At 41.2% G+C, this 21,643-nt stretch overlaps 1 protein-coding gene across 14 annotated transcripts in view; it reads right to left on the bottom strand.

Moving 5' to 3' along the window:
* Positions 1-956: 956 nt before the first annotated feature.
* Positions 957-21,643, bottom strand: part of TCF12 (transcription factor 12) — a 161,245-nt gene continuing 140,558 nt past the window's right edge. For 7 of the 14 annotated variants that reach the window (XM_054642447.2, XM_077185363.1, XM_054642448.2 and 4 more), the window contains 8 exons: positions 18,959-19,032; positions 17,963-18,034; positions 17,016-17,222; positions 10,006-10,120; positions 9,029-9,200; positions 7,827-8,059; positions 4,602-4,755; positions 957-3,240 (listed from right to left, as the gene is read on the bottom strand). In XM_054642447.2, coding sequence (XP_054498422.1) covers positions 4,613-4,755; positions 7,827-8,059; positions 9,029-9,200; positions 10,006-10,120; positions 17,016-17,222; positions 17,963-18,034; positions 18,959-19,032 — 1,016 coding nt within the window. In that variant the 3' untranslated portion in view covers positions 957-3,240; positions 4,602-4,612. The remainder of the gene's footprint in view (positions 3,241-4,601; positions 4,756-7,826; positions 8,060-9,028; positions 9,201-10,005; positions 10,121-17,015; positions 17,223-17,962; positions 18,035-18,958; positions 19,033-21,643) is intronic. The other 7 variants (XM_077185362.1, XM_054642459.2, XM_054642454.2 and 4 more) reach the window with 5 other exon arrangements.

The raw sequence follows: 21,643 nt of genomic DNA, 5'->3' as shown, positions 1-21,643 counted from the left end.
ACAGGAGAGCTTTCCTAAAATATTCCAAATGCTAATTATAGAAGAACTGTATTTAACAAAGGTATCCCAACATGCATCTCTTCCAGACACACACACACATGAAAATCAAATGGGAAAAAAAAAAAAAAAAGATGAAGGACTTGTGATCAGAAAGTATTTGCAAACAGGACAGCGTGTGGTAAAAGATAAAGGCTGGATTTAGAATTGTTACTGGAGTAAAGTTCAAACTGGGAATGTGTGCTGGGGAAGGCATGGGGCATCTGTGCCACTGCTGCTGCTAAAGCCATGCTAAAAGACACCTGGCATGGCTGGGCCTGGGCTCTCCTGTTTGGCCAGACCATCCCAGAGCTTTGTCTCTGTGTCTGTAACAAACACGAGCCTCACCTGCACTCTGGGTCCCTGAGGTTACCTTGGGCAGACTCTGGGGTCAGAACTGGTGCTGAGCAGAGCAGCTGTGCTGACCCCCACACCCACACATCAGCACTGCACACAGACAGAGGAGCTGCACCTTTGGTGTGCCTGAACCTTCCCCACAAAACCTTACAGCTCCATCCATCAGGTCAGAAGTAACTTGGCACTGAACTTCCCTGCACAAAGGGGCTCGGATCCAGGCAAACTCTCTTCAGGACAGGCAGAGACAGGAGTGAGCTGGACAAGGGGCTGTGCCTGTGGGATCAGCTGCTCCTGGTTTGCTGTCTGTCTGTCTGTCTGTGCAATCCCCTCCCTGCTCTGCAGCAGCACCCACAGCTCAGGCACTGCTGCTCCTCAGGCACTGGGCACTTCTGGCCTGGCTTCACAGGGGCACCAGCGCTTCTTGTGCCTGTGACGTGCTCTGCTCCTTGAGGATGTGTCAGGCTTTGTTCTGATAATGGCAAAACAGAATTCTGCTGCTGTTTTTCAAGCAACACATTGCCTATGAGGAGAGAGAAATTTAAAAAACTCACTGATTTACCATGTTAAAAAAAGATGGCACATTTATTGCTACATAAATGTTATATACATAGTGTTTTCTGTTACATTGACAGAAATTTTTTGAACTTCTTGCTGCTGGTTGGAAAGGTTTATCAGCAATACCTTGAAATTTGACACAGGGTACAAATCTGCAATAAACCAACAATGGAAACTGGAGAACAAGATGAGAAGCAATTCATCTCGGACAATTAGCTCTTACAATACTCCATAGGTACTACACGGTATGCTAGAACCCTACTATGGTCTTACAATGCTATTGTAAATTTCTGATATTAATGAACAGGTTATGGTAAATAACCCTACATTTTTACTACCTAATATAGTAAAATAAAGTAAGAAACTTTTTACTGAAAACTTTTTTTGATTTCAAAAATCTAGAAAGAGTAATATTTAGAATTCAAGAAATTTTCTTACAAGATTATTGTATAAAAGACTAGCTACAGTGAAAAATAAGCCAAATGTTTTTTTCTTTCTATTTTATGAAGGAAAGCTTCTGGGCATACTGCAAAGTCTAATATAGCCAAAAAGACAACAAGCTTAGAAGGAAAAAGGCCAGGCAGTGGCACGTGATCACTTTCACACGTCATAAGCAACAAATTCCGTTTAGCTGATAAACACTGAAATGAAGAACAAGGCCACAGATATAATCAGGTGTTATCTGATGATATATGCAAATTAAAGTAATAGAAATGAGTCCACTAATTCCACAAACTGTTTTGTTAGGAACCATCCAGAACATGAGCTTAAATTCATTAGTTTATTTTATCAATCCATCTTTTGTTCTTTCAAATTAAACGACTTCATAAAAATTATAGTTTTGTTCCTGTTTTGTGTGTGAACCAATTGCCAGTGATGAAAGATGCACTATATAAACAATAGCTCAGACAACCTTGGCTTAGGAAATTTCCTCCCATGGTCATTGCAGTGGAAGACAGTTTCCATGGAAGTTCAAAAGGGATTTTAACCATTTCAGCACATCTGTGACAAAGGAATACTTATGGACACTATTCTGGTGGAGAAACATTTAAAGGTTTAATGCTAATATGGCTTGGGATGGGGGTATTTGCATTTGATTCACACTATTTTTCTCCACTGACAAGCCATACAACATGACATGATAGTTAACGTGTACAGGAAGGAAAAACTGGTGACCATTGCTCTTAAGATTCCATTACGTAGTAAGCCCACCTGGCTGGTGGTTATATCATCACACTACCTGCCACGGTGAATTCAGGATTTTACTATTCACCAAAGTTACAGCCTGAAAAAAATCTCCTTTGTATTTTAATGCATTTTGTGCTTACATACAGCTAACACTTTACATGTACTATATGTAGTACTTACTGCTCGGAAAACAAAGCAACTCTAACAAAGTAGATTCTCCCCACCCAATTTACACTTCACGTTACAAGCTTTACTATGAAGCCTAGAAGCCTAAAAAGGTTTTGTTTATAATTAGAAAAAAAAAACGTTTGAGGAAAGTCTGAGGGAAAATAAAAATCACTTTTTAAATCCAAGAAATGTTATGGTCACAGTATTGCTCCAGCCTGCAGCCTTCATGAAGCCTCTGAGTGGCTTGAGGCACAGAGCTCAGTATGGAAGGGGAACTGTGACCATAACTGTTCAGATTACCAGAGATCAAAAATAACATAAAAAAAGCTATACCAAGGAATAGTTTCCTATTGCATGGAAAACACTAGTCATATGGCAAAAGGAGAGGAAAGGACAACAAAAGACTTTTCCCTTCCTTTTTTAAGACACTAATAGGTATGCTGGGAATGCTACGGGTCGACGGTTGTCACTGCTTTGTTCTCTGAATGTGAACAGCTTTAGTAAATGCTGGCATTCAGCTGAAATTTTATCAGCTTTTAACATGTTAACTTTTCCCTTTATATGTAGACCTTTACAGTTCCATAACAATAAATAAAATTTGTAGTTACAATGCATTTGTCAATTCAGTTTAGGCACAAGGCAACTTCCACAATGAGTGGAGAGATCACAACAGTCTCTGATTGTGCAGAAGCGACACACTGCTTGCAACAGAATGATATGTTCAGAGTATCTCATGGGCTGAAATTCTGTCTGAAGATCTTGTATCTTCACTCCTGATGCAGGTGTTGACCAGTAGCTTTGATCATAAGATTGCATTTGGGTTTCTTGCTTCAAGTGTTTTCTCCTGTCAGGTTTGTGTCTTCATATAATGTTAGTTGTCTGTGTCCTTGTGAAGAAAGGTCACCTTCTGTGTATCCTACCAATAATTCTGGAATTCTAGAAAGAAGTTTAGGAGAAGAAAGAGGTTATTAGGAAAAGAATAATTAAAAAGCTTAGTATCAACACTAGAGAGACCTAATTTGAACTGGATTGGGTGGCATTTTCAGTCATTTAGGTGCAAAAGCAGGTCACATTGAGAGCCCCTGAAATCCCCCGTTCCAGAGATATCCGCCTTGAACGTGATACATTGAAGAGATTACTCTAAAGAACCTTCTGCTGGGCCTCTCTGGATAAGGGAGAAAGAATGAGCTGCACATCTCAGACCTTCAGTTTGTGTCTGACTTTGCTCTCCAAATCAAGCAGTGCCAAGCTCTCTCCCTCCTGAAGGTAAATTGCCACGTTCCTGTACAGCCCTTTCTGTCAATGGTGCACTTCAGTCAACCCAGAAAGTTACTGCTATTAAAAAAGCAAAGACACCAAACTTTTGAAAGTGGTTCTTTATATTTATATGGAAAGAACAGACTAAGTTGGCTGTAAATTAAAAATTATCTGACAATTCCAAAGTAGCCAATTACTCTTGTATGAAATAAAACAAATTAGAGAAATTCAAAGCATTAAGAATTAGAATATACACAACAACAAGAAACCTCCCAAACTATAAAATTCAGTAAAGTTCTGGATTAAAACAAGGCCACTGAACCCAGTTTTTTATTCTTTTTGAAAGTGGCAACAGGTCTACTGGAATACTCTTTTTTTTTCCCTTTATAAAATCAAGGTTTCCCAACTATTTAGAAAACCAACCAACAACAAGAATAAACCCAAAAGACTTATATTCCTGTGGGGCCTCCCCATGAGTGTGTTTCAATGAGATGTTACATACTACTGGGCTACCCTGCAAAGCTGCAAACACTACTTTCAAATTTTAACTATCTGTACCAATACAGATTGTGACTTAAGACAGTTCCCAGTCTCTGTTGGGCAAATGAGAGGAGTTAGAATGACTGGCCTTAAGCCAGAGAGCAAATCTCTCTGGGATGAGGAGTCCCTGAGACTGTATCAGCACTGGGAAACAATATGTGGATTTTTAAATCAACTAATGTGATATTCAGACCATTTAAAGATGTATAATTCATCTCTAATAAGCTTGGCTTATCTAGCAAGCTGTTCACTGTTCCTCTGATGTCATGCCAAGAAGGCCACCTGAGCCAAGAGATGTAGCCATTGGCAACAAGGCAAGAAAATAGAGACTGACGACAATTTCTTGGGGTTTTATTATAAACCCAAACAAATCTGCAGCCTTCTGCTTCTGCTGTGAAAGCACAGATGAGTTCGGTGCTGCTGGCAGCTCAGGAACTGAACCCCCATCTGCAGGTGTCCCCACTAGGCCAGCACAAAGCAGCAGAGCTGTCCCCACATACCTGGCTGGTGTTCACATATGACCCATAGGGTTGGTAGTTTCACTCAGGCCAGGGTGGCTTCCTGGGTGTGCTGTTGGTGGCTCTGCCGATACGGCAGAAACTTTTTCTTCTTCCCTTCTCTTAAGGCAGGCTGCTTTAGGGTTTAGGTTTCGTTCTGTAACACAAGAATCAGAGTTCTTAATCTCCCATCCACTGACACCGTGGGCAATATCGATACAAGAACCCTGGAGCAAAAATAGCTCTGCAGCTTCCCCCTTCAGCTGCTGACACCCCCTGCTCACCCACAGGTGTCCAAAGCTGCAGACAATCACTACTGAAAGTCCTGCCAGACAGCTCCTGAACTGGTATTTAAAAAACCCAAAGAGACGAAAAGCCAAGCCCAAACCCTTTCAGCAGCCCACATACGCCTTCAGAAACTTTTAAAAAGCACCTCCTTTATCAGCATTAGACACTTAAGTGCTAAATGAGAACTGTCTGTAATTTACAGTATAATAAAATTGAATGCATCCATTTTGTTGGTAGGCTGAATTCTTGCTGACATCACACTGGTTTTAGTAATGTTGCTGCTTCTTCCTTCCCAGTATGAGCCAGCTGTTAGGGCAGGGGAGGCAGCACACCCTGAATGGACAGTTCTCATCAGCCTCAATCACCTTGTGCCCATCTTGGTTCAATCAGAAGACTGTGATGACAGTCACATACGGCAGGAGCATTATTTTTTTCCAAACCCTATTTCCTCTCACATTAAAGCCAATACTTTATAATAACCAGCTGTGGACCAGCTATCAAGGTATTTTCATCGGTGTGTTTCCACTTCCCCACTTAGCTTCAATAGATGTAGATTTGGATCTCATTTCCAAATAATGACAGTTTCTAAAAGTCAACTGCTTCTGTTCTTCAAAATGGCTTTTCATGAATCAAATACAGAAGATGTCAATCACAGGGGTCCAAAAGACACACAAAAAACATGTAATATATTCCACTGTGGAATTTAATCAACATTTTAAGGTATTTTCTAGCTGTCAGTACATTCTGTTTTGCAGTTGGAGATGGCAGATACAATTATAACTGCAAGAAGTCTGCCAAAACTAAACAGACAGCACAAGCCCTTTTCTTGCACTGCACAGGCACCCCTCTAGTAACTGCAGTTTAGTGACCCCTGTGCATTTTAGCTCATCTGACAGAGACTATTTTGGATGGACTTGATAGTTCTGCTGTCACCAAAGTCATTATCAGCAGCCTCCTACTGCATTTCCTTAAGGATGAGCACTCCTAAAGAGTCTACCGGAAAAAAACCCCAAACTGCTAACTTTCCTTAATCACAGTTTTCTTTGTCTAAATGTGGCTTGCCTTGAAGTTTTAAAGATTTAATTACGTGGAAACTTTGAAAGGAAGTTAATTTACAGTGATTTAGGAAATAGAGATAAAAACCCCTGGCCTCCACTGAAAGCTTAAATCTGAAATGGTTCATTTTGAATAGCACCAATCACAAAATGAGAAGCTTCTTTAGCAGCAGAGAGAGGAAATTGTTTATGCAATTACACAAAGCACTGTGCAAGCTCCTGTGGGTGTCACACAAAGCTCTGGTCAGTCACCCACAGGAACAGGTGCAGAGGGGGACGGGAAAACAAACGGGAGCCAGGGCCTCTCTCTGGGAGCACAGGGAATGGGAGGAAGGGAAGTTTTCCATTTACACTGCCTGGACAGTGGGGCCAGCTGAGCTGTTAGCACTGAAGCTTTCTACCACTGACACCAGAGTTGGAAGTCCTCTGACGGAGGCAGAATGATTTTATTAACATGGAGCTTCCTGTGAATTCCAGAATCTGTGAGAGCAGGGAGATGCTTTTTAAACACCAAACCCCATGCCTGATTAATGTCCCTCTGACTTCATAATGCTCAACCTTATCTTCTAGACCATGGCAACCATTTTCAGACCAAAACAGTGCCTGAGACCTAACTCTCAGAGATGCTAAAATGGGTTGTACAATGGCCCCAGCTGCTGTCTCATCTGCAGTTGCACTGTGCCTTGGAAGAGCTCTGGCTGGAGACAGTGTTCCTTTACTGACAACTGGATCAGTAGAAGTGCCTGAAAACACAGCATCTCATCCTTACTGCATGAAGTACATAAGTTTGTGTTAAGTTAGTTATTTAGCCTCTTTCAATAAACTTCTAAGTTTTGCTTGGATCTTCTGTGCAAAATGCAAGTAACAAATGAGAAAAAGGAAGTAAAAATGAGATTTACAAAAATAAAACACGCTACCACTCGGTGACATCAGTTATACAAAGATGTAGTGCACTGAGCAAATACAAGCACTGACATTCCACATCTCAGACTTTTCACTTGACACACTTCCATCAGTGAGACGCCAAGGAAGATGGCTGCTGAGGAGTCCCAAACAGCAAAACACGAGGAGACTCATTTGGGAGGTGCCACCTCCACAGAACGAGACTATTTCTGTTGGAAGGGACTCCCAGCCACCAACCAGTCCAACTCAGGGCTGACCAAAAGTTAGAGCAAGGTGCCCCAAAACTTCAACATGTCTTTGGCAAAAATAAACATGGAGATTTAAAGTCAACTGTGGCTTCACCAACTCACGAGAACAGAATAGTTGAAGAACCAAATGTAATCCCTAGAACCATCTCTCCTTACGAGAATGAATGGCAAAAAGTAGCTTTCCTTCTGCACCTACAGCAAGCCTATTGTTTCCTTCTTGGAAAAATTTGAAGGAATCAGAGAAAGAAGATTCATGCAAACCAAGCTCTGATTCAATTAGAGTACAAGCCTCCTCCCTTCCCCAGTACATCTTTAATGCAAAATCTTATGAAAACACAAAAAAACACACTGCATTTTAATACTTCAATTATGCAGAGTTCAGCCTAAAACAGATCTCCTATTGTTGCTTAATCTTTTCTACTACAAAACAAGTGCTTGTTACAATTTAAAGCAAGATGCATCACTATTTGAATAAAAGAATTTACCTTGAAAACTTAAAGCGATGACTGCTTGAAGAGGAAAATGAAAGGTCAAATTATAAACCTTACACTCACTCTGTTCCCTCTTTTTTTAAAAAAAGTGATTCTTTGCTTTTTCTAAAGAACTTCAGCATCATTACAGAACAGCAAACACCCTTTCAGTAGCTCATGCACTTGGCTGAGCAGGTTTCAAGAGCCCCACACTGCTCCATGGGTGAAGCTGCCCCAGGGCTGGCCCAGCCCGAAGCCACTGACCTCTGACTTGCTGCTCCAGGCTGAGGATCACTGCCACGGCCTGGTGGAGGATCAGCAGCTTGGTCTGCGGCTTCTCGCTCTTCAGGTGCAGCTGGCACATGCGGCCCAGCTCCTTGAAGGCCTCGTTGATGTCGCGCACGCGCAGACGCTCCCGGGCGTTGTTCGCCATCCTCCGCTCCTTCTCCCGCTCTATTTTCTGCTCGGGGTTCAAATCCTCATCTTCGTTAGTACTGCTGCAAGAAAGGAAACGTAACAGGGTATTGAAATAACACCGGTGTTCCAAACAAATGATCCTGGTGCCGACTCCAAAAAGATGAAGAATAAAATAATTTCCAATAAAGTTTTTGCTATTTTCCAATGCATCAGCTTATATAGAAACATACTCAAGGAATTTTCAATTTCCTGTGCTTATTTAAGAGTTTTACTTTTGGTAAAGACCACACTGGCAAATTCTAGAACTATTTTTTCATCTACTACTTGGTGTAGAGATAAACAGTTATATTTAGAATTCCTCAAATGATACCAAGTTGCACAGTCTTTTTTAATAGAGGTTCATCCAATTTAGTCTAAAACTGTGCAAAACCTCTGTTCTACTAAAACTAACACACTAAATGCCATTGATCATGTCTTAATACAGATTATGCTGCCTATGGTTGCAAAATTCTGATTGTTTACTGTTACCTCAAATTTCAGTGCTTGTATCAGGCCTATCAGGCAGATCCAGAAGCATTTCCCCAGTATCAGCTCCAGTTTTGTGTCTGTGGCTTGGGAGGGGACAAAGTGTTTCAAGACGATATTTAGCCACAGTGTTTGGCCTCAGGCTCCAGGTCAGGAGCTGGAGCTCTCCACTGCCACAGACTCACATCCAGAAGGGCAGCCCTGGCCCAGGTACAAAGTATCAGTAATTTCTGACATTGTCCCATCCTCTGTGCTAGGCAGGGCCCTCAGTCCTTTGCTGCTTACAGGTACAGGCAGACATTAGGCACGGCACTAGTGTAAGGGACAGATGATTTTCCCAGCACATCCTCCACCTTGTATTTAAATATATACAGATACTATACACTTTTTCTCCCTTTCAGCTGCCTATTGGTGTATGCAGTGCAGTAACACAAAAGCCTTGCAATAAATGTATCAAATGTAAGGACAATGTGCTACTGAGCATTATCAAAGCACAGATTCTCCACATTATGTCAGCAACACACCTTGTTCTTCCTCTGGAGGAGACCTTGATATCCTTCTGGGAGGACTCATCATCTGATTTCATGTCATCTGATGAGGGAGGTTCATGGATATTTTCATCCTTCTCCTTATGTTCAGACTTGATTTCTGTTGGACCTATAGCCACAGACTGGCTCTGTAAGCCACCTGACAGGGCTGCAAGCAAGCAGAGAGCAGAGTGAGTGTTACAGCACTGAAACTCTGCCCAGGACCTCAGCAGAGAATGGCACTGAGGGGCCAGGGCCGAGACAACAGGAAGAACTAACAGAAACAAGAAATCCTGCTAACACTGCTGCACTTGGACATGTGTCATGGGTTATAAAGCAATCACAGCTCACAGAGCAGCTTGATTGGTAGCAGCTTAGTCTAAGGAAAACACTGTTTGAGACAAAAGGACATTGAGTGAAGTAAGGAAATCTGCACCTGATGTCTGGGCTGCAAACTGAAGGGCAAAGCTGCACTGACATCAAGTTTAGGGTTTAGGCTGAATGTGCAACACCCCCTAAATGGTGCTAGCATGCCAATAAAAGGAGCTGACTTCTGTTTTCTGCAGTTTACTTCTTCAGCTAAAAATGGAAGGAACTGTAAACACGGGTGTGGAATGACCTCCTTCCCTTGGCTGTGCTGAACTCTGCTCTCAGCCCACTCCACAGCTCTCCTGGCAAATGGGAAACTGGGAAATGGCTGCAGCTCTGCAAGTGCATCATGGCCCCTTAAGCTGGAGGAACGTGGCTGTAATGCAGCCTTCTCTTGAACTTATACTGGGATAATTGAGGGATGCCCTCAAAATTGTTGCAGGAATCCCTAACAGTGGCGGTATATCAGACCTGTTATTAATTTTTATTTTTCAACATTATCTATGCCCCTATCCCTTGCACTGATGACATTTTACCAAGATCTACAGCCTCACTGGCTCTGAACTACTGCAGACCCTGTCCAGCATTTAAGCCTGGAAAGTTACCTCTGTAGCTGTCTTGTGTTTTATGATTTAGTTCTGTGCTCTGAGCAGAAACTGTACTGGGAAGAACTGAATGGTTGCTGTTGAGGCTGACACCTTCTTCCCGGTGAGTCCCAACCTAAAGCAAGGCAAAGCAAAGATTTCACATTAAAGATGTGATTCAAAGAAATAGTCCAAAACCAGAAGTTTAAAACTGGAAGTATTTGCTGGATTAGAGACCCAAGTTTAAATTCTTGCTGAATAAAGGAAAGATTTAGTTGATAAGATGCTGTTACACTGAAACACTTGATTAGACCTTACCGTGTCTCAAGCAGTGACCAACCCTATTTGGAATAAAATAATCCAGGTATCTAACTATTATTATCACCTATTTTTCATCTATTCCTTCATAATACATCATGATTTAATTTCTGAGCAGCAAGCATTGAGATGAAGAGTCTTGAAAAATTCTAATTTTGCATAAACTTGAATGAATGATACTTATGTGAGACAGCTTTGAGTGTGCATACCTAACTTGAAGAGGCAACTTGTTAAAAAACTGCTGCTCAATACAGAATACTGTCATCAACTTCTATTAAAAATATATTTGGTAGAGAAAAAGGGATAAAGATACACTGCCTGTATTTAAATAATTTCCATTTAAAGCTTTTGATTTCTAAAGGCACAAAAGTTCTTAAACATTTATAGTATAACCAACATAATACAATTAAACAGTTAAAAATGAACAAAGACGAGGGATTCTACTATTATTTGTATAGTTACAAAAACTGGCTACAGATGAAGCTTTTTATTGGAACAGTAGCAAACATGTCAACTAGAAGATTAAGCCTTTAATTAAATAGGTTTATTGCCTGGAGTTACACATGAGAACCACTGTTTTTCAATAAATCCTTCAATCCTAGTAAACTGCTGAGCTTTGAATCCCTCTTGAGTAATTAATGCAGCTTTTACCTTTCATGTCTTAGTATGGGTTTTACCCAGAGAGAGATAAATACCCTTATGCAAGTTTATCCTTTGTTTAATATACACTTGTTCCTGTAAGCTAATGCATAGGAACAAAAAAAGAAAGGGGGAACCCCCCCTCCCCAACAACCCACAACTAATATCAGGTCATTCCGGGCTGCTATTTGTATCCATTGTTCTGCAGAAAATCTCCTCTTGTATACTGTGGAATATCTGTTGCTATTTCAAGTATATTTTATCTTCCTCTGCGTGTAATAGGCTTTGTTTGTGAGAAGTTCTACTCTGGATCGTCAGCCCTGCAAGCTCCTGCAAGAGTCATGAACTCGCTGGGAGGAAGGAGCTGAGCCTGGCTCTTTCAGCCTCAGAGACAACAATCTTTACAACTGGAACATGAAGCTCATTCTCACTCAGAACTTTTCAAAACTGAGTCTTTTCCTAATTCTGCCTTGCAGGTTGTGTGTTTAATTTTCTCCTTCTGGTCATGCTTAGTCCTAACACTTGAGGGTGCTTTTATTTAAGCTACAGACTATTAATTGTTTCAGGGCCAGGTTTGTTCCAAAATCTACTTCTTAAAAAAGGCAAAAATTTCTTAAAGCTGTGTACAAACACAGCAGCTGTCAGAACCCTGGCAGAACTTTCAAATCTAGAGCTAATCTAAAGGCAAGAGATTAGCAAGTCAGTTCTGATAAAGGCAGAGAATAGATAAGAAATAAAACCTGAATTCAAGTCCATGTTCCAAACCTTTAAAACCAAGATGTACAAATTAAAAGCATACAATTTAGATTAACAGGATTTACACAGAAATCTTAAGATCTAAAATGCTACCAAACTGACCATAACAGTGATTTTTTATCTGTGATCTATGATATACCAGAAAATCCAATCTGGCAAACAAAAAACCCCAAACGACATGACTTGCTCAAAGTCACTGCATCCCATGTGGAGGCCAAAAGCTCTGTTTGCTACAGTAACAACTGATCGGTGGCTACTTCAAGCTAACCAAGATTCAAGTATTTTAAACACAGAGTTCGAAAATTTGGTTTTCTTTCCTTTCCCTGGACTCGCACTGCATAGAGAAAGGGCTCTCCCATCTGCATTTCAATGGAGCACAACCTCGGGCTTCCTTTAAGTCTTCTGAAAGGCGTCCGGGGCCATCAGCTCCGCGGCGCTCGGAACAAACGAGCTCTCGACGTGTTTTATCGCTATTATTTATTTGTAAGCGATTCCCAGTCAGGCGCTTTCCTAGCGCCAAGGGCCAGCTCCGGGGGCAGGAGCCGCCGGCGGGTGCCGCGGTGCGGGAATCGCGGCGCTGCGGCGGCTCCCGAGCGCTCCCCATTTCCATACAGCTGCCCCGGCCGGCAGCGCGGGCTGTGCGGGGCACCGGCCCTCGGAGCGCCGGCCCGCGGCACTCGCGGCAGCTCATCCCCAGAGCAAACTCACTCGGAGCGAATCCATTCTCTCCGGCGCTAATCCAGCCTTGTTTCCACCGTCTCTCCTCCCTAGCAAAGCTCGAAGCTTCCCAGGCACACAAAATGGGAGACAAACGGAAGGCCGGGCTCTGCCACACCGCAGGCAGAGAACACACAGAAAGCGGGAGCACAGCGATGAGGAGCGACCGGCGCGGGATGTGCTGTGAGCAGTGACCAGAGCAAACCCCGCACTCGGGATGTGCTGTGAGCAGTGACCAGAGCAAACCCCGCACTCGGGATCCACTGTGAGCAGTGACCAGAGCAAACCCCGCACTCGGGATGTGCTGTGAGCAGTGACCAGAGCAAACCCCGCACTCGGGATGTGCTGTGAGCAGTGACCAGAGCAAACCCCGCACTCGGGATCCACTGTGAGCAGTGACCAGAGCAAACCCCGCACTCGGGATGTGCTGTGAGCACTGACCAGAGCAAACCCCGCACTCGGGATGTGCTGTGAGCAGTGACCAGGGCAAACCCCGCACTCGGGATGTGCTGTGAGCACTGACCAGAGCAAACCCCACACTCGGGATGTGCTGTGAGCAGTGACCAGAGCAAACCCCTCACTGGGGATGTGCTGTGAGCAGTGACCAGAGCAAACCCCGCACTCGGGATGTGCTGTGAGCAGTGACCAGGGCAAACCCCGCACTCGGGATGTGCTGTGAGCACTGACCAGAGCAAACCCCACACTCGGGATGTGCTGTGAGCAGTGACCAGAGCAAACCCCTCACTGGGGATGTGCTGTGAGCAGTGACCAGGGCAAACCCCGCACTCGGGATCCGCTGTGAGCAGTGACCAGGGCAGGCACCACCACGCTCGGGATGTGCTGTGCAGGCACCCTCTCGGTACCAACACGCTCCCATCACTGCCCTTTGCCTGCTTCCTCCACACAATGTCAACCCATCCAGTACAATCACAAAAAACTTACCCCTCAGTAACCCCAGGTTGAGAAAAACAACAGTCCTGTTACAAGACTGTATGTTGTTGTAATTTACCAGGTCAACTGTATTTTTATGCATTTCAAGACTTGTACACACTGCAGCCCAACTGACACTTGCAAACTAAAAAAACTCCAAACCTGAGGGCAGAACATATTTCGGTTGATTTAAGTGGTAACATTTGGGATCTGAAACCAGAAAACCAGTTAAGTATTTTAGGCAACTAAATAAAAACTAGACAAATCATGGGCAGTGATGACACACAACTGCATGTAGGAGAACCGAGAGTGACACGTGGGGAAAGGACATCTCTGTCCTGTTAATACTGGTTCTGCATCTCACACTTTAGTCTGATTATTCATTTTTATTTTAGCACAGAAAGCTTTTGAGAACTGGAAAACAAAAATACCACTCTTGGTCTGAGTCTTTGAACTTTTCAAGCCCTACTAGCCGGTCAGTTTGGCTACGGTCATTAAAACCATTTTAGCCAAGGTGTGCATAATTAAGGCAATGAAAAGGGCTTTGTAATCAAGAATTTTACACTTCAGACAGCTCAGAGTTGTTCAGTGGGAGCACAATCTCTACAGGGAAACAGCAACTCTGGAAAGGTTTGAGCAAGAGCAGAGGTTGGTGTTGGCAAAGCTGCTTAACTGGCCTTTCATGCTTCTACTGCAGCAGCACAGGGCACAAAGAGGGAGATCACCAATTTTCTTAGATTCCTGTTATACCTGAAAAAACCCTCTGACTTAAAGATTGAGTTTCATCCTTAACTGAGTTTCCAGGCCTTTTATTTATTTATTTTTAATCAGTTCAGGCTGTTCTTTTTCCATTGTATTACAACGACAAATAAAAAGCAGCTTGAATAAGAACAAAAAGTATTACTTCTTAACTTTTCAATAATACATGAAATAAAATACAAATCAACTTCAAAGGCCAGTTAGCAAATATTTGATGAGTTTGAGATATTAAAAATCTATTTGAATAAGTCTAATGGCCAGCCCAGCTAAAAAGAAAACAAGACCATTCAGAGCAAGCAGGAAATGAAGTCAACTAGAGTTGTAAAATAAATCTGGCTCAAAAATTAAGCAAATGTTAAAATAAAACCATGCCTGGTTACACTAATTACATAAAAAGGAGTTAAATTACTCATTTCCTAGCTCCTTCTGCCAAGATCATCATCTTCAAGGGAAATTAAATTTATTTTTTTTCCTACTTTTTTTTTAAGAGCAAAAATGTTTTGTGCAAAGATCCCACTCTCCTTCAACAAGGAAGTTTCATTTAGTGCTGAATTCCAACGAACATTTCTTGACCCTATGTCAAACAAAACTTCAAAAATAGGTAATCACCATTATCAATGTTGACATTTCTCACTATGTTAGCCCAATACTCATTATTTTCTTAAAATTTACTGGATGTCATCTCAAGTAAAGCAGTATTTAAATCCGGAATGAAGGCTGGATCTTCCAGTTCAGGTCGCGTGTCAAATCCTCTGCTCTCCTACTAACTATTTAAAAAGAACACCAACCTGACAGTAAATAAGAGTTTGAAATGAACTGGTTATTGAAGAAGAATTCCCCCTGATACTTGGGGAGCATTACTGCAATGCAGTCATCACCAATGAAGCCCTCAGTCTGCAGCACAGCCAGATGTGGCAGCCCTGCTCTGTACCTTTTTCAGGACTCCATGCTCAGCCACGCTGAGCTCCTGCAATTGCCAATGATGTCAAAGGGCACTCTTTGGGGACTGGGCAAGACCACAACTGCATGCCTTCTGTTGGAGCCAATTATTCTGATGTAACAAAATTAAGGTTAATCCAAGACATTCTTTAGCTGACTCACTTTACAAGGCAAAACTGATCTGCAAGCTTGTTTCACCAAGTGAGGATGAAATGTACAGGCAAATTTTTTTTGGTTTTCTTAATTTAAATTTATTTCTAACAGACAAGCTTCTGTCAGTCAAATAATTAGATGATAAATTAGGTCTGTATTACATTTAAGTTGCACAACTACATTAAACTAGAGAAGATCAAGGAACTTCTGTCCATTTTGGAGAGTCATTTTCCACTGTCTCTTATTTTAATAAAAATTGAGTTGATAAAATATTTATCGTAACTGATTTAAAAGAGAAACTGAGATTTTTAGGTACAATTTGGCACTTCTGGATATATTTGACTGTGTCTGGCTTAGCAGTATCAGAAGGTTCCTCAAGTCACAGAAAAAAATTGTCACTGCAGTTTCAGTCACTCACTTTACACCACATCAAGAGCAGAGGGGGAAAAAGTTTTCTTTTGTAGGACTAAATTTCAGTCTACCCTAGAACATGGTAGAACTTTAACAACATTCTTTAAATATTAAATCTCTGTAGGTACTGTGAAAAAATTCAAAAGTAGTTATGCATCACTTCTTTCATTACTAAAAGTAACTGTGAACTTGTATAGAAAGCTGAAGTTGGATGTGCATTTGGAAAGTACCCCCTCCCCAAAGCCCCCAAACCCACGCAGCTTATAGAAAGCAAGCAGTTCTTTTTGATGTTTACTGCAGTGGTCCTGAAATTAATATAAATGGATGTGTGACGTGCGAATGGGAGAGCCTGGAACTAATTCTGTTTTATAGAATACAAACCCTTCAGCAATTGGGGTACCTAATTATTTTGATGATAGGTGAAATTTTGCCTTGATCACACAGTACCCAGCTGTGAATCTGTTTTATAACAGAAAATTTCACAGCATGTAACTGGTCTTTAAAATTACGCTGTAAACATGCAAACACATGGCACCACTAAAACAAGCATGTTTTTAAAAGCTCTTTTTCCTTTAAGCATTTTTGAGAAGGGTGGAATGAAAAGGAAGAAAAAGGGAAGTGAGCAATGCTACAAATAGATTTGTTTACTGTGTAATGCTTTTAGCATATTTCTGATCTATAAAAAGCTCGACTACATTTTTTCGGAACAGTTCACATTTTTAAAAAAACAAAAAGAGATGGATTGAATTATTTCACCCTTCTTGGGGATTAATCTGAAAGTAGTTTCCTTTTCATTGTTACTTACACTACAGCTGTGCTCAAACTCCTTTTCGTTTAGAAAAAAAGTTTAAATTTTGAGCCTGCGCACACTATGGTTCCACATTCCAACAGCTTCCTCCCAGTCCTCTGCCAGCATCTGCTATTGAAGACTAGTTCCAATTTACAATAAACAGCTTTTCCAGACCAGAACACTTGAAATTCAGTCCTTCTCGACTGCTTTTCCCATTCAATCTCCCTATTCACTATTTCAAGGAGAAAATGGTTCTGCCAATTATTACACATCTGGAAAAAATGCATGTATAAGCTGAAACGCTCTCAGCAGAAAGTTTCAGCTTTCTGCATATGGTCACAGCAGGATTTTATGGGCCACTGACCAGGCCAAAGTCTAAGTTTTCCTATCTTTTTCCTCCCCCTCATTTCTGCCCACCCCCACTCCAACATTCTAATTGGAAACCCATAGCAGGTGCAAGCTGTCTGCCATCTTGTCCTCCACAAGAATCTCAAGTGGTTTCTTCCTGATAAATATGAGTCTTCCAGCCCAGCTCTGCCTCTGCAGGCTCTACAATAGTTTCAATGCATTAGCTGGAGTTGCTTTGCATAAACAGACACATATTTTATAACATCATTACCATGGATGCTTGTCTGCTGGCTGTTACAAGGCTGGACGCTCCATAGTTTGAGTTCAGGCTTCCAATGGGCCCGTTGTGGGATGGTCCCAACAAACTATGGATATCTCCATGGGCAGCTGACAGGCTGGTGGAAGGCCCCACGGCGTGGTTCCGCAGCACGTGGATGGCATCGTCCAGTCTGTCCAAGCGATCCTCCATCCGGGACTGCTGCAAGAGGGACAGGAACAGCCATTACTGAATAAATCCCCAGGCTCTCCCACCACAACACAGTCTAGCTTGGAGGTATTAAAGATAGAAGATGAAATGTGGTATCAAAATAGTATCAAAAGACTTGGAGAACACCTACCAGCACTACAAACAAACAGGAAAAAGAAAATATTATCTGGAGATTTTGTTCAAGATAGCATTCATTCCACAAATAGGTGGCAGCTTTGAAAGTGAAGCTTATTATAAGGTTAATGTTACTCAGCTGCTATTATATTGCATGAAAAGAAAAAAAGGAATTGCTACAAAATAAGCTAATGCAGGACAAGAAAGAATGATCATAAAATCAGCCTCACCATGCTGGAAACAATTAAGAGAGGCAGTGGTTTTTTGAGAATCTGCATTACAAAAGAAAAAACTGGACGAAACTTCAAGTTATCATTTTTTAAAATAGACCTTCAAACAGATTAGGTATTTCAGAAATAAAAGTGAGTTGTGTTACTGTCGAAGTCTGCCTTAAAATTACTTTCTTTTAATTACTTTCTTTTATTAAAAGGAATACCAAAAAAAAAAAAAAACCCAAAGCAAAACCAATTCTGACATTGCAGCTCTAGAAACTGAAATAGCAGGATGTTGGAGTCAAAAGATGGGTCACACACTACGCTATTTTAAGTTTTTAACGGGGAATCCGAAGGAAGCGTTAATTGAAACACAAAAAGGCACCATCTAAAGTGAAATAGTACCTCACAGACATCCTTTAAGAAGGACATTGCATCTTGCAAATGCTCGTGAAGTTGCTGTTCAACTCGATTTTTCTGGCAAAGTCAAGACAGAACAGGAAGCAAAGCACAGGTTAAGATTAATTCAAAAAAGAGGTGAGGAAACAGCTGATGTGCATGTCAGCAATAAATTGTTAGTCAAGTTAATGCAACAGAGATCTGATTATATTAAGATAAGAAAAGGCTAATATTTAACACTGCAGTTATGTTAGGAGTCTAAGATGTACATAACCATTATATTTAATTGCAAAAATATTGAAGAAAAGAAATCTGATTTAACTTATAATTTATTCTTGTTAGACAGAAAAAAATAGAAATTACATCTGTGGAAACTAGAAATATTAAGCAACTAATCAAAACCTTCCCTCAAATTTTCCCTGTTTCCTTCTCAATATTGTATCGGAAATGTAAGAAGGAAGTCAGTAAGTGAAATCCTCTGCTGAATCCTCAAAAGAAGAAAATTTACAATGCTGTAGATTACTGCCTGTGTGTTTTTCTGTAACATGTTTAATTAATAAATGAACATTCCTGACAACAAATAATAATTACAAATAAAATGTATTAATACTTTAATAACAGTGTAATGCAAACAAGCCCTAGAGACAGCCATTTGAGGGAGAGGGGGGAAGGACAAGTAAATGCGGAGGCATGAAGTCTTTATCTTTCTCCAGACTGAACTTTAGATAAGAATTAGCTATGGATTTGTGAAAAGGTACCAGAATCTCATAACAGCGCTTTAGCACCAGCTGTCCTCAGCACAGAAGCCTGATGCCCAAGGAACAGATGGTGAAAGACACACCCTGCACGTCTTATATTGTTCAACTGAACAGGCCATTTGTTAGCAAAGAATTCATTTGTAATGCTATCCTACTGTTTCCTTTAATGATATGCAGGATTTATACAAAACCAAGCCTTCAACTCCTAAGTAAAAAGTACTATGTTGCTTTCACCAATTCTTACCAAGGAGTGTAGAGAGTTTTCATAGCTGGGAGATGAGGGGGCTTGTCCTCCACTCCTCGACCACTGACTGGCACCTGTCAAAATTGTCTAGGTTAGTGCACAGATTTACACAGCAGAAGTGGGAAGCAGAGACTGTATTTCTCAACATAATTAAACCCAACATATTCTGCATAAAGGTAAGCTAACATATGGGTATACAAAGGAGGACAAATTCCTTCATTCTGCCTTAGTGAGGGATAATTTTCATATCCTGGCATCTGCAGGGTTAGATCGCCGTCAGTGACAAAAGCGGGGGACATCGTCTGAGTACTTCAACATTAAGAAGTGGACTAAGTACAAACACACCATATTTGAAATACCTGTCTCTGCCTGGGTCACCAAAAAAGACCTGCTGAATTCTTCTTCAGATTCTGTTCAGTATATGAAGGTGCATTTTTTATATTGTTAAAATACACAACAAAAATATTTAAAGTCATCAAATAGGCACCAAGTTAAGGAGAACTGGAGAACCATTTTTATAACACCTCTCTACTAAACACAAAAACTTAAAACTGGATCTAAAAGCTTTATCTAGTCAAGTTGTATACCACACCATTTTAGATTTAGAAGAGTAAAAATATATCTAAGTCAATCCCATTTGATATTTCAGATATACTAAGGTAAATCACAGCAGAAGAATCATTGATTGTGCAACAAATTGACAATTAAATTAATATTACCTATATACTTCAAATTCAAAAACATAGCCATTCTAATCTGACATAAATATACCTAATTATCATGTAAATTTTTTAAATAATTAGATGTGAAATGCAATAACTAATAAAGCAGTACTTTTAACACAAAGCCTGAAGTAGTACAACATGCATTTTTCTCACCAACTTATAATGCATCTTTTATAAAGATACTACATGAAATTCTATGGCCATTAGAGACAGCTTCCTTTCAGCCATACAAATGTAATAATAAAGCAATTACATTAATAAATTATGGATATACAATCCAACGCAGCTCATTAAAGGAAGAGCCTGTGGGCTTGTTCTTTCAATAACAGCCAGAGCTGTGCGTCTGGAAAACTGGGAAAAGGTTTAATAACATTACAGTTCCTTTGTTCAGAGAGCTGCAAGTAGTTACCTTTTAAAGACAAGGTTTTATTTAACAAAAAGAGTACAGCTTGCACAGCTATTAAAATACCTAAATATTTCCTTTCTAATTAAAAAATAATAAAAATCTCCTATTTCATGCAAGTCCAGAGCTGCCATAATTGTGCTGGAATTCTCTTTTAAAATACAAAGAATTCAGTGAGTAAGTTTATAATTACCAACTTTCACTTCACACAGCTACTCTGGGTCTGGACTTGTAGTCTCCGTCTGCATTGCTCTCATTCCTGAACTTGGGAATAATGCTTGGAGTCCCACTTATTTTTGCATAACCATTAATGAAAAAACTATGGAGCATTTTGGTTCAGCATAATGTTCAAATTTTTCCTTGCTCAGAACTCCATTTTTAGAGACAGGACTGTGGTCAGGAGCACTGCTGCTATCAGAACTCAGAGTAGCACTCCCTGCAGCACAGCAGCAGCTCAGGATTAAGCAGGAAGGTGGCCAGGTGAGCAGCACGCAGACTGAAAAAGCCCGTGCACCTCCTCTGTATGTTTGGGGGCTTTAACTGAAGAAAGTCCTATTTCTGTAGTGTAAGCCCAGAACAAAACTGTGAGTGGCTCATCTCATGAAGGAGACAAAAAGAGAAGAAGGGAGGGAACAACCAACCCAACTGTGACCTGCAGCTTTCAGTGACACCTCGGCACCGCCGGGGCTCCTCCCGAGCGGTGGCACTCTGCCTCCATGGCTGCACGTTGCCAGATGGCACCGATTTCCTGCTTGCCTCATTCCACTCCCCCTCCTAGAAGTTTGTGCATGAAATCCACCAATTATGTTAAAAAGCATCCTGGCACCACAAGCCCTGCAATTAACAACTGCAGCTTTTAGGGCAGCACCAACACAGCAGCATTAAAAAACAAATAAGCCAGGCAAGTGTTAGGATTTACAGGGGTCACCGACAGCAATCACTGCAGTATTGTTCTTACCCCCAGTCTCCCCAACACTAATCCTCTGGCTCCCCTTTCAAATGTACTCAGAGCTGCAGAGGGCTGGCTCTGCACCCTCAGAACCCACCGAACCTCCTGCATGCCTCTGATCCTGCAGAAGGATTCTTAAAATACCGAGGCTCCCACCACTCAGATCCCTATATAAACTTCACATGCGTGTACACAATCACTAAAACTATGCAAGATGCTCAGCTCTGGGCATGTTTATGTAAAATTAGAAATTAAATGAGGGCAGGGCAGGCGAGACACGCACTATTGTCTCATAATACTTGGGGGTTTTCATCAAGTTGTTCTCCAAGCTTTTACTTAACTGAATTAAAAAACGTCATTAATCCTCATTCAGCAACAGAAGAGCCAGAGTCAGTCATGAGCTTATGAACCCCAAGGTCTCATGACGTTGGTATCTGTCAGTGCTCTCCCTGGTAAACACAGTACTCCTACCCTAACTCACAATTAAAGCATGGGCAAATTATGACTGAAGCAATCTGTAATATTATGAATGCTAACTAAACAAATACCTAACTGCAAAAGGGGAAAATGACAACGAAGGCTAAAATGCTCCAAAATATATTATTTCG

Source organism: Agelaius phoeniceus, chromosome 13 (assembly GCF_051311805.1).
Source record: "Agelaius phoeniceus isolate bAgePho1 chromosome 13, bAgePho1.hap1, whole genome shotgun sequence".
In the NCBI taxonomy this organism is placed as follows: domain Eukaryota; kingdom Metazoa; phylum Chordata; class Aves; order Passeriformes; family Icteridae; genus Agelaius; species Agelaius phoeniceus.
The sequence above is the reverse complement of the archived record's forward strand: the minus strand, read 5'-3'. Positions and strand labels throughout refer to the sequence as shown.